This window comes from Gymnoscopelus microlampas (genome assembly GCF_963454915.1).
Source record: "Gymnoscopelus microlampas genome assembly, chromosome: 19".
NCBI classification, from domain to species: Eukaryota; Metazoa; Chordata; class Actinopteri; order Myctophiformes; family Myctophidae; genus Gymnoscopelus; species Gymnoscopelus microlampas.
This window is the reverse complement of record NC_139956.1, coordinates 20463642-20476285: the sequence shown is the minus strand read 5'-3', so window position 1 is coordinate 20476285 and position 12644 is coordinate 20463642. Positions and strand designations below refer to the sequence as shown.

The 12644-nt window shown below is 40.5% G+C and overlaps 2 protein-coding genes across 4 annotated transcripts in view; one reads left to right on the top strand and one right to left on the bottom strand.

The window, feature by feature from the left end:
- tinf2 (TERF1 (TRF1)-interacting nuclear factor 2) overlaps positions 1-7465 on the top strand; it is an 8500-nt gene extending 1035 nt beyond the window's left edge. Inside the window, exons 2-10 of one of the 2 annotated variants that reach the window (XM_084043433.1) lie at positions 157-362; positions 681-794; positions 1031-1126; positions 1921-2031; positions 2188-2311; positions 4098-4971; positions 5698-5756; positions 6958-7019; positions 7103-7465. In XM_084043433.1, coding sequence (XP_083899559.1) covers positions 157-362; positions 681-794; positions 1031-1126; positions 1921-2031; positions 2188-2311; positions 4098-4971; positions 5698-5756; positions 6958-7019; positions 7103-7228 — 1772 coding nt within the window. In that variant the 3' untranslated portion in view covers positions 7229-7465. Of the gene's footprint in view, positions 1-156; positions 363-680; positions 795-1030; positions 1127-1920; positions 2032-2187; positions 2312-4097; positions 4972-5697; positions 5757-6957; positions 7024-7102 lie in introns of both variants that reach the window. The other variant, XM_084043434.1, reaches the window with a different exon arrangement.
- Positions 7466-7610: 145 nt separating this feature from the next.
- On the bottom strand, positions 7611-11548 carry dhrs4 (dehydrogenase/reductase (SDR family) member 4). Of its 2 annotated transcripts, none has more exons than XM_084043448.1 (9): positions 11316-11548; positions 10477-10594; positions 10103-10280; positions 9856-9957; positions 9650-9720; positions 9469-9520; positions 9122-9256; positions 8937-8992; positions 7611-8838 (listed from the first exon to the last, which is right to left on the bottom strand). In XM_084043448.1, the coding sequence occupies exons 2-9, from the start codon at positions 10587-10589 to the stop codon at positions 8724-8726; spliced, it is 822 nt and encodes a 273-aa protein (XP_083899574.1). In that variant the 5' UTR covers positions 10590-10594; positions 11316-11548; the 3' UTR covers positions 7611-8723. The 2 variants fall into 2 exon arrangements, with proteins under 2 accessions (XP_083899574.1, XP_083899573.1); XM_084043447.1 differs by having other exon boundaries at positions 10477-10592; positions 11313-11547.
- Between the last annotated feature and the right edge of the window lie 1096 nt (positions 11549-12644).

The following is a 12644-nucleotide window of genomic DNA, read 5'->3' as shown; positions in this document are numbered from 1 at the left end:
TTGATATGTTACAGCTGCTCTGATGGCACCTAGTCCCTGTCCCACAGCCTATTGACACCCTTTTGTTTGGTGTACTAGTAACTACTGTATGAATCTGCAGGTCTAGTATCTGCTAATCTGCACTCAGGGAAATGTCACATCTTGATGTTTCACCAGATCATGCAACCCTTCCTTTCTCCGCGCTGCGGCTCCTGGCTCCCCCTATCCGTCTGGTGTCTGCTGCCATGTGGAAAGTGGTGAAGCAGAGGGATGTGATGCAGTATGGGATTGTGGAGGAGATGGTAACATCTGCCTGTGAGACGGTCCCTGGGTTGCTCACCTACAGACATCAGGGAAAGCTTACACTGGGCCTGAGGGCACGGGTGAGTGTTGGGGAAGTAGTCCGGAGGAATTGGGCACCTTTTAATTCACACTAATAACGGCTACATACCCTGACGTAGTTGCAATATCTGATATATCCCATTGTTTTTAGACTTTACACGCATGACTATGTAGTGACAAAACAAATGATTGTGAGGTCAAAAACAATGGTCAGAATATTGTCTAATATTTATAACCATGTGCTAGGTATCACTTATTAAAAATAAGATTAAAAAAAGATATCACATTACATCTGACAATGAAAAATATATGTTGGTTGTATGTGTTTGTTTCGTTCTCATGCTTTCTCGTTCTGACAGTTAATCTTAGAGCTTTGTCGTGGTGGTGATCATCCAGATCCAAAGGTGATAACCCCACACCTGGAAAGGATCTGTGCTCCTGCAGCCTCAACTTTATCGTCAGCGTATCAAAAGGTAGTTCATATCGGTGGCCCAAAACCTCATTCCATTTGTCTGTGTGATGCCATGTAATGCTCTTGAAGGCTATAGTATGCCAAAGCTTTAAGTGAAGACAATTTGAAAAAGTTATTTTCCCCTGTGAATTCAAGGAAACTTGAGATTTATTATAATATTAATGTAATTCTATTGTAAATACAAATACAATGACTTTGCTATAAAGTAAAATAAAATAAAGATTTCCTGTGTCTTAGAAGAGGGATGTAAAAATTGAGAAGACAGTCGGTACGTTCCAGGAGTTTGTTCAGACGCTTCTAAGGAACCCAGCTGAGAGAGAACACTTCTTCAAGGTCAGTCTCCTTCAAACATTAATACAAACGTACTGTACACACGGGTGCATTTCGCCTTTCCGACATGTCGCCTTTCCGACGTTAACGAACCCTATACCTAACCCTAACCCTAACCGCACGCGGAAGCGCGAGATGTCGGAATGGAAGGAGCACCCCTGTACACACATGTACAGATTTTTAAGTTCCATCGGTAATTCCTAATGGCAACCAATTATCTCCCTCTGATTCCACAATATTTATGGACCAGTATCAGTATTACTATTTTTCAATATTGTCGTGTTTTCTTTAGCCATAACACGATTCAACAATTCAATTATTTTGTTAAGTCTGTCTTAAATTGTATTACTTAAAGCTGTACTATGTAACTTTCCTCTTCTACCCTGGATTTGAACCTGTTTCCTGCGCAAGTGCTGCCATTTTTACCATTGAGTTAAATAGAGCCTGCCTGCTTGCTTGCTTAGGGGATAAAGTGAATCTTGACTATCAGGTCAAAAGATCATGTGACTAGGTGAGACATGACCTTTGACATGATCTAAATGTCTTATTAGAAGAGCAGGAGGACAAAATACAACCATTGACATACTCTACCATACAGATTGGATCAGATAATACATCGAGAGACCATTTTCACATAGTCTTTTCATATTAATCCCCCCCCCATAAACAAGACACAAGTAGAATGTTTTCAATGTCACAATAAAAATGTTTTGCATATAGGACAAATCCATTTATTGCTCATAAGCTACTTCCATAACCATATGTCATCATCTAAGTCTTATTTTCTTTGTCATTAGGATATTTTCCCTGTGGATTATGGCCCCCATTTTGATCAGGCACTGGAGAAGTTACTGTGGGAGTTTCTAATCCGCCTGGACCAGCTGCTTCCAGTCCCAAACCTAGCTCAGGTATAATCTACACTTCAGCAGCATCCCTTATTATTGCCATATTCACTCCAGTTGTTTCTCCTATGTCCAGGATGTACATTGTTACATAATGCGACACTCTTATGTTAATTATTTTTCAGTAATTGTTTGACCATCTGAACAACTCTGTGATTTCAGACTGTGTCATGGCTCAGTGCTGCCCCACCTGTCCTGGAAGAGTGTGCGCGTGCAGCTACCCAGCCTCAGCTACTCAATCTTTTGCTCCAGCACCAGGCCTGTCTGGGCCACTTAGAGACAGCAGGTACTATCTAATAGTTTGTATGGCTCATACACATAGGATGTAAAGAATCAAGATGGTTTCCAGTGCTTAGGTGGTAGTTAGTTAACTCCTGTGATTAGTTTGCATGTTCTCCCCGTGTCCCCTATAGGTACCCTCACAAAAAACATGCAGTGATCCTAGTCTCTGTATTGCCTCCCCCTGGTCAGCCGGGGCGCCTGATGGAGGGGAAAGGAACTGGTTGGAATAACGTGTTCCTTCCACGCACTAGGTCCTACAGAGGAAACTTCCCCCTGTCTGTCAGGTGATGCATTGAAGGAAGCATGAGCTCAGTTTGGGGCTCTCACCAGGCTGGCAGAGGGAGAGATGCGCCCAGGATTACAAGCTTAGGCAATTGGCACTGGGTAAAAAAGTGGGTTACAAAAATCGTCGGATAAAAAAAGATCAATTAGTTCATCACAATAAAAGAATAATATACAGTATTCCACATATACATGACAGTAATAGCCCATTAAGAGCAGGAAAGCCTATACGTTGTTATACCTTTTAAAACTGGGAAAGCATCTGTGTCATTTTAGATGTTGCTATGTATATAGCAACAGGACTTCTAATTTATGTTTTGATTAAAAAATTGATAATGTTAATGAAAACTTAGGTTAGGATTTAGAAGGTGTTTTTAAAATCGGCCTCAGGTCTAAATGATTATTTGGACCAGACCGTAAGCGTAAAGAGTGACAGCAAAGTCTGGGTAGAGAGATGGCATGACATGCAATGCAGGACCATTGCCAGAATCTAAAAGGGGACACACACTGGATAAGTTTCAATCCTGATTTAGCAATGATTTGAGATCTGGTGTTGTCACAGTACTACAGGGTAGTCGCTCTGTATAGACAGGGTTAAAGTCTAAAATCTCTCATAAGATCCCAATTGTCACAACCAAAAATGTTGTCTGTTTGATTGTACTGAAGCTAGTCTTGGGGTGTCCAGTGGGAATCCAATGGGTAAAAGGAAAAAAATCCAACAATTACCTCTACTGCTGAATGTGCCCCAAGTTTCGAATGAGAAATATATATACACACACACACACACACACACACACACACACACACACACACACACACACACACACACACACACACACACACACACACACACACACACACACACACACACACACACACACACACACACACACACACACACACACACACACACACACACACACGTGTGTGTGTGTGTGTATAATGTCACTTGTTAAATGTACATGGATCTGAGAAGTTGAGCCCGACATCTTCTGTCTGAACCTAACCTGAGACCGACCTGAATCACCCTTTTTTTATTAAGCTGGCCACAGCCTTTTTTCTCTTCATTAAATCATAGGCCTACTGTATTGTTTATTCATGAATAACAATTCTACTCATCGCCTCTCAGCAGTTATCGATTCGATTTCACACTTAAAAACGAATTAATTAGTTCTGTAAACTCTTCATTCTAATGTAGGATGGTCAGTGCTTTGATTTGCTGAGGTGCACTCACTCATTTCCATTTATAAACAAAAGGCTCTGATCTGAAACCGTTGTCGATACAGAGACATATAGGAAACCACAGCAGTAGAAAACATTTACAGAAAGACAGATGACTGTTAACATATATTTAGCTCACTTTGTAAGCTGGCTCTCTGTAAGTGTAATGAGACTGCTGCTGGCTGGCCGTTGGGTTCAGGCAGAGATCGTAAGCTCTAGTTTTGACCACCCCAAACCATTGGCCATTACCCATATTTGGTTTTTAATCTTCTCCATAATCTTTGCAGCTTCTCTCCCTCAAAACATGGGAGACTGTATCCTGACCTCACTTTCCCTTCCACCTTCTGGGAGAGTGTCTTCAAATCAAAAAACACAACACACGGCATCGTCAACTTCTCTTGGAGACACTGTATCCTCCAGTCCAGTTTCAGAGACTCATCAGAATACTTCCTTTATAACTCCTGTAATAGGACTGATATGCAATGCAGATGTGCCAGTCATGATGGCATCCAATAAAAGGAAATCGAGGGATGATGAACTGGCAAGCTCACAACACGTGACAAACAAGGAATGCAAACAAAAGGGGAGCTCAAAATTCACCTTGGTCAAGCAGAAGAAAAAGTCTGGGGACAGTAGAGTGAGAGGGGATGATGAAGAAGAGGCAGAGCAGATGGCACAAAAAGGAACCAATGGCACAAAACGCAAACAACCCCATATAAGTGAATCGGACTCAGAGGAGGAGGAGGTGGGGAGGGCCACAGGAAGTCCGAGGAAATGGTTGAAAAAGAGTGCAAGAAAGGGTGTGCCGCGCCAGAACGCAAAAGAGAATGAAGAACACTGTGCAAAGAGCGGTAGAGAACAAGAGTCCAGCAGAGAGCGACTAAGGCGCCACATGCTCCAGCGGGGTCTGGAATCACTGAAGCTACCTGAACATCCATCCCTCTGTCACATTGTGACCTCTTGTCTGTTGAGCTCACCCAAAGTTCTCCTCAAAAGGTCTTCGGTCAAAATCGACAGTCAGAATAGTGGAGCAAAGAAGACCGCCTTCGGGCAACCACAAGGTGGAAGGATGAAGTCGCCGGTCATGGTTCATATGCAGACGAACCAGGGTAGCAACACCAGAATGCCTGAGTTAGAGCTTACTGACTTCGGTGATAAAGAGTAAGATATAAGAATAACACACTGTCCTGCCAACAATGTTGACATCATGATTCATAATGCGTAATTTATACCTGGTTGTGTGCTGTGTCACACACCAAAAATAGTAGATGTACAAGTTGTTGAACGGCTATTTCCGGTGTGCAACACCAGCACGAAACCCAAGCAAAACAAAATCCTACATTAAAGTTAGGGTAAGTGATATTGTTTGGTTAAAACAAAAGGTTTTTGTTAAAAGGTTAAAGCTCTATATTCTGATTATCTGGTATTAATTATTGCTATAGAGTGTTTGTTCAGTAACAGGGGTCTTTAATAAACAGAAAATTCATTTTCAGGTGGGTTGCCAATTTCAGCCAATCAGGGGAGAGTGCCCATTCATCAGCTTAAATGTTAGTGTTCCAGTTCAAATTTGGTTTGGTCATTTCTTTGTGTCATTTCACTTGTTTGATCTGTATCCTGTGTGAGTTCTCTCTCCTGATTGGATAAAATTGGTTTCCTGACATGAAAATTGCATTTTCTGTTTACCAAAGAACAGGACAGACAGGGAGACTCCTGTCATTGAACAAACACTATAGCAATGATTACTATCAGAGTATATATATATATGTACATATATATAACACTTATTTTAACAGTAAGAAAATCACACACCCTACCTTTAACCAATTTACACTTAAAAGTATCTCTCAGTTTATTGTAATAATGATTTAATGTGTTGTCACTATACAGGAATCATCCAGTATCACCGGTGATAAGCAGCCCCCCCTCTCTCCATCACAGAATCACGGGTGAGTTTTAAGAAATAAAACAAGTATAGAATTGGCGAAGTAATTAGGATAGCTGAACATCAAACCTAGCATTCTAGCAATTGTGTACTATACAGTATTAAAGGAATATTCCACCGCGCCTCAAGCCGAAATCAGGCTGATCCGGTGTGTCAGGTCGACCTGATGTACATGTACTATAATCTGACATTGAAACGTTGTCGTTTTCTTGCTTTGCACCCTGTTAGTAAAGTAAAAGGCTCCAATCATCCGAGTTTCTCCTGCGCCTTCTTTATTAAACTATACGGTATATCTATCTAAATAATATGAGAAGTGACCCAACATACATGATCTGCATAGTATAATTAATCTATCAAAAAATTAGGCAACAAGAAGTGTTACAAGAAAAGAGTGCGAGGGGGTGAAGTAGAGAGTCTGGAGTTTTCAGACTAAGGAAAAGGCTTTCGACCGTCGGATAGCAGCGCCCTTGTTCTTGAGAAAGAAACATAAAGCCATAGGTTATTTTTAGCACCATAATAGCGTCTGTCGGCTCTCAGGTGCAGCAACTTATTTTCACACCTTCCAACTGACTGATCTCCCGACTCACTCCACTGCCAGTCTGTAGTAAAAAAAAACTGTGGGAGGTTGGCCCATTGCATGGTTTAATAGTCAACACTTTGATCTTTTAAAATATATTTTCCCGGCATAATTGAAGAATATATAAAGAAATAAAGGTTTTGTCCCGATTCTCAAGAATGGGTGTTATAATTGTGAAATGGTCTGCCTTGAGTCCATATATTTAACATAATGGTGACTCGTCAATGACCTACGTATGAAGTGGTGCATATAAGACAACTGGCAAGCTATAAATGAGGTTAATTTAAAATGTGAACTGTACTGTATTCAGGTGGATTGTTGTATGTAATGTAATATTTTCAGTGTAACATCAGTATACACCAGAGTGACAAATACAGCTGTTTAAAAAAGAAAACAAGTTTGCAGTTTGTGTATACCAAATTCATGCAGTTTTAATATTATTCAGCCATATGCGTTTCAAGTTTCAGCCCTTGGCTCACATCATTGAAGTCAGTATGGCCCTCTTGAAGAAAATGCTGCCCACCTGTGGTCTAGATAGAAGGATTAGTACTGAGGCAGTGTGGGTGTGTTGATGGTGGTAATGAATGGGAGAAGCAACTTGTCGTCTTACAGACATTTTCTCCAACAGATGCTGAGGACGACGTCATAGTTGATTCTGAAGATGAGGCCACTAAGAACTTCAAAGACCGTGTATGTAAGGCACATCTTAATCCAGGTCATTTTACACTGTCCTTTCCAGTGCTGTGTGCTTAATGATTCTCTCTCTCTCTCAGCTTTTTGTGAAGCGCTACTGCAAAACAAAACATGATACCTACGTGCCAACTCTGAGGGAGTTTTGGAAGCCTGGGCTAACCAGGAGGAACTGGTTCTCTCCAACTCACAGACGCAGCCAGCGTTGAGTCCAAGCATTTCTTCACCAGTCTGGCGGCCATGATTTTTAAGAGATGACTAGGTGGTTTATATATTTTTTAAATGTATTAGTTTCTGCTTCATATTAGCCTATGCTCTAGAAGTGGAACCTGTTAAATGCATTGAACTTTAAACTGGTGCAGCAATAATATACAACTTGGGAATAGTATGCAACCCCATGTTTATCTGTGTTTTTTTGTACAATAAAATATTTTATATCATTGGTACCTTGGTGAAATCAAATACATTATGCTTATGTACTGTACAAGATATCATAGAGCACCGAAGTCTGACGTCACTGCCACTAGACTGCCACTAGAGGGCATCATAAACGCAGGTTTTCACAGGTTTGTGGCTTTATTTTTTGTGTTGAAATCCCCATTTGGGAATCTTAGATCACGTCATATAAGAACTGTGTTCCAAACATAAACACACCACCCTGGCTTTTTTGGCAGGGGGTGGCTCTGCATCGTTTATGATATTCATTCATATTTGATACAGCCTGTTTCTGTCAAATGGAATAAATTCTGCCTTAAAAGTCTTAAACGACTACTGAGTCTGAAATCACTGTCCCCACAGCAGCCGCGTTCATGGGAAATGTAGTCTTTGGGTTGTTTGACTCGTTTCTAGTGTTTATATTGTTACTCTTTGGGTAAATAAATGTACATTTACACCTTCAGTCGATCCTTCATATCCATACGAGTAAAAATGCCAGGGTGGTGCTTATTTTTGGAACACAGTTCTTATATGAAGCGATTTAAGATTCCCCAATGAGGATATCAATACAAAAAGTAAAGCCATGAACCTGCGTTAAGCGCCCTCAACTGGCAGTGACGTCAGGACTTCGGTGCTCTATGGATGGATCACATTACTTGACCACCAGTCTTTCTTCAGCAATATTACTATTTTCTGCTCAGTCGGACATAAACTGAAATGGCAGTATTTATTTACATCCATCTATTTACATCCAAGAAATGTATGTAATCTGCGTTTTTCACAGAAAACTTTTGACAAGATTTTTCAAGTTACGTTCTACATGGACAGCTCAAACTGAAATCACAGTAATAATTTGCGAGTGACGTTTCTGTATGACCAAGTATAAATTAGGCTCAAGAGAGTGAGCCCTTTAGCTTAATTTTATCCAAACTCACTCTGTAGTGTAGCATCATAGATGTGATTAGTTTTCACACCATCTTACTCCAGATTATCAAATTCAGAATAAGCTGTTTTTAAATGTGTCTATATCCAGAAAACCGTCAGTAAAGCATAAATCAGTATTACAAAAAACTCCAGCATCTCCCACCTATCATCTTTGAGTTTCTACAACACAGGATATGAGATTTCCCCCGACATTGTAAATGGGATAAGGTGTTTATAAGAGCTATTTCTAATTAATAAATGCTTACGTATCCTGAACAGCACTGGAAATAATATAAACATACTAATTGCAGTACAAATATAATTTGTTTTGACATAAATAGAGATTCAGAGTCTACAGCTCATCCCTCCTGTAACTGTGATGGTCTCCCCTGTGATGTAAGAAGCGTCCTTCGTGCACAAGAAAGCAATCACTCCGCCAATTTCCTCTGGTTCTCCTATTCTGAATGGCAGAAGAACATTTATAATCAGTCATCATATACCACTAACAAAATGCTGACAGTGCAGGATTGTGTGAAAGAGCCCAAAGTATAGAAATACCTTTTGATGCAAAGCTGCTTCTTGAACTCGTCCACAACATCTTCATCTTGCCATAACTGAGAGAAAAGACAGTATCAGTTTATGGTTCAATTAAGCCAATGAATTGATACAACATTCATTGACCAATGACTAAAATGAAACATTGAAGATCCAGAGTGTAAGATAAGGTGTGTGTTTGTATGTACCGCATTGCTGAAGCGGGTCTTGATGACTCCAGGGGCAACACAGTTGACTCTTATATTACTATGAGCCAACTCTGGGGCCAGTGCCTTGGTCAACCCCAGCAATGCTGTCTTACTCACACTGTAAGGGCCCAATGCCTAAGAAACCAGGATGTACACACATAACTGATACAAGTGTTTGTTTCAAAAATCACACACAGACACACACAGACACACACACACACACACACACACACACACACACACACACACACACACACACACACACAAACAAACAAACAACTAAATGTTTTACAAATGTGTTTCTAAATTTGTAGCACATTTTAACTATGTGTATGCCACATACTAACCTGCATGGGTTGGTACCCAGCTACAGATGAGACAAACACCACACTCCCCCCTCTGAAAGAAAATGTAAACAAGTTCCTTTGGAAACTATACAAAACAGCAATTGTTTTTGTACTTTCAAATAATCCTTCACATGTAACTTCTTTTAGAGGGTCTCATTAAAGAAATGTTTCTTTCTCTCACCCTCTTTTCTCCATGTGAGGAGCCACCAGTTTGGTCATAAGGAAGGCTGATTTTACATTTACATCCAGGATCTGGATGTAAAAGGAGGAATGAAACTCAACTACGATTTAACCTCAGTACATACTACCAGCATAAGCCATTTTACACATCAATGAAGGGGAGAAAGGGGGATGCATTCCCAAAGTAAGAGAAGTTCACAATTGTACCTTGTCCCAAACAGCCTCTGTGGAATCCAAGATGTTTCCAAAGAAAGGGTTGACTGCGGCATTGGAGACCAGGATATCCACACCTCCACACTGGTCCAGAGTCTGTAGCAAACACAGAATTAGTCTTAAATTATTGTAGAATTTAAAACGGAGCAAAAGACTAGGTACAGTAATACAAGAGGCAAGCAGCACTGAACACACCGTCTTTGTGGTCAAAATTTCAGAACTACTTGAGTATGAGCCTCACCATTTGAACTAGTTTTTCTCTGTCTTCACTCTTGCCAACATTACAGGTGGTCCCAGTCACTTGTATGCTCTGGCTCCGCAGGAGTTCTACAGCCTTGTCCACATTGGCTTGGCGCCGGCTGCTCACCACCACATGGGCCCCTCTCTGGCCCAGGGCCTGGGCTGCAGCCAGACCGATTCTGAGGTGAAAATAAGGTGATAGGTTTCGGATCAGGACGACAGAATCAACATTTTCTGTAAATGTTAGTGAAGTTGTGCTATGTTAGGTCCAGCCTATTCAGTAGCCAGCAGCAATTTCAAAGGGAAAAGATGTGCCTTCACAGTTCACACAGATAAACAGAACTAATTACCCTACAGTACCACTCTATTTCTTACCCATCTGTAGAAGCAGTAACTATGGCAACCTTTCCGGCAAGGCTACTTTGAGACATGTTCCTTCGCCCAGTGACAGGATTGCTCAAAAGGCCCCTAAAGACACTCCTCAACATCACCTGAACAGAAAACAGTTATTATTATTATTCAATATATTTGTATTGATTTTTTTCAAAAAGCTTCCCATTCAAACACATAAACAACTACAAAACACCACAGACACTAGTACTCAATACACAATGAAACGGATACATATAATATCCAATTACTAATAAACCGAAAATGGAATTACATTTTAGTTTAATACATTGGCATAAAAAGCGGTATTAATATCACAAAATTAAAGTCAATAAGAGAAAAGAAAAAAGAGAATAATAAATACAAAATAAAAGGGAAGAATGGAACCGAATCTTTCATAAGTGAAATGTAATCATGTAATTAAAGTCAAAAGAAAACAGTTAGATATATGGATCTAACTGACACTCCTCAACATCACCCGAGATCAGAAACAGTGATAATCAGATACTCAGTGAAGGCATTATAATGGAACTAGGGCAGAGGTTGCAGCAGGGCATGTTTCTGGACTCTGTACTCATTGTCCGAGTGGATCTTTGATTGCCTCAAGGCCAATCAGATCGGTAAAATCATTATTTCTATTCATGTCTTGCAACTTCTACAGTATGCCACTTTATACGATCATGAATATATCACACATCACTGTAAAGCAATGTCAGGGAAAAGCAATGTCACTAAAAAACTATTTGCCTATGACTAAGACAGGATTTGAATGTTAAAACTGCAGCATGTACACCTAACTAATATGTGTAGTTACAGCTTACCCTTATATAGAAACTGGAACTGTGGTTTTCCAGCGAGAAATGTGTTATTATTATCACTGAAGTTGACCGATTGTTTCAGTTAGTTTACAACCAGTATAGAAACGTCATGTGTCGTGATGGTAACCCGAAGACTTGCCCCAAAACACGCTCGCCCCCATTTTCTTTCGCGGACCAGTGGTTCTTGTATTCATGTATTTGTTTTACTGAGGATAAGGTTAGAAATAAGTTTAGGGTTAGGCATAGTTTACTGAGGTTACGTTTAAGAATAAGGTTAGTTAAGCGTTTTCTGAGGTTTACTTGCAGGAATACCAGGTGAGTACCGCGGGATTTGCCCAGGGGGCGACTGTGTTTTGGGCCGAGCGTTTTAGTAATCGTTGTGATTGGATGCAGTGTGTTTTCCGGGTACACCGCTTAGTTGTTGCTATATCAAAATAAGAGTTTAAATCAAACAGTTATCCGACCACTTATTTCAATTAATTTCCTCAAACCATCGCATCATAAATAACCATTCGGCTCGTGCCTGCACACACAGACACAGCGAAAGTGCCACTATCCAGGAACAATCAACTGAATCTATTTGATTTTTGTGCGGCTTTTAATTGCGTAGAGCCATAAAGATGACGTCTCGACCCAAACCGGCCAATCAGATGCGCGCTTGTCTGCGCTCCGCACCAGTGTTGCCAGATTATGTGAGAGAAATAAGCAACGAGGTCTAGGAAAACAAGCCCAAAAGAAGCAACTAGGGCACTAGGCCATTATCAGCACTTTCAACCTACTACTGTGCATGAAAATAGCAGATCTACAAGCTCACGCGTTTTGAGCTTGTAGATCTGCTTTTTTGTTTTAAATCTTGAAATACATTGTGGAATATTTATAACATTTCAACAACACAAATTTGGTATGCGGGGCTCCCTCTCCCCAATTAAATATTTGACCACTGGTTAAAATAAAACAAAAACAATGAAACAAGCCCAAATAAGCAACTACACTTTAGAAACAAGCCCCCAAAAAATCGCAACCACCAATATTTACAAGCAACTTCAAAGAAAATGAAGCCCAAAGTCGCTTATAATAAGTGGACATGGCAACACTGTTCACTACGCGATCTCAAGCACCCATGTGAGCGTGGTAACCGTGTTACACACCCATCCCTATGCTATCAGATCAGCGAGAGGAAGCACAACTCCAAAGAGGCGTGATTCATTTTTGTTGCCACCAGTGTTGCCACGTCTGCTTATCATAAGCGAGTTAAAGGCTTGATTTTCTGTAAAGTTGCTTGGAAATATTGGTAGTTGCAGGTTGCGGTTTTTTGGGCTTGTGTCTAAAGTGTAG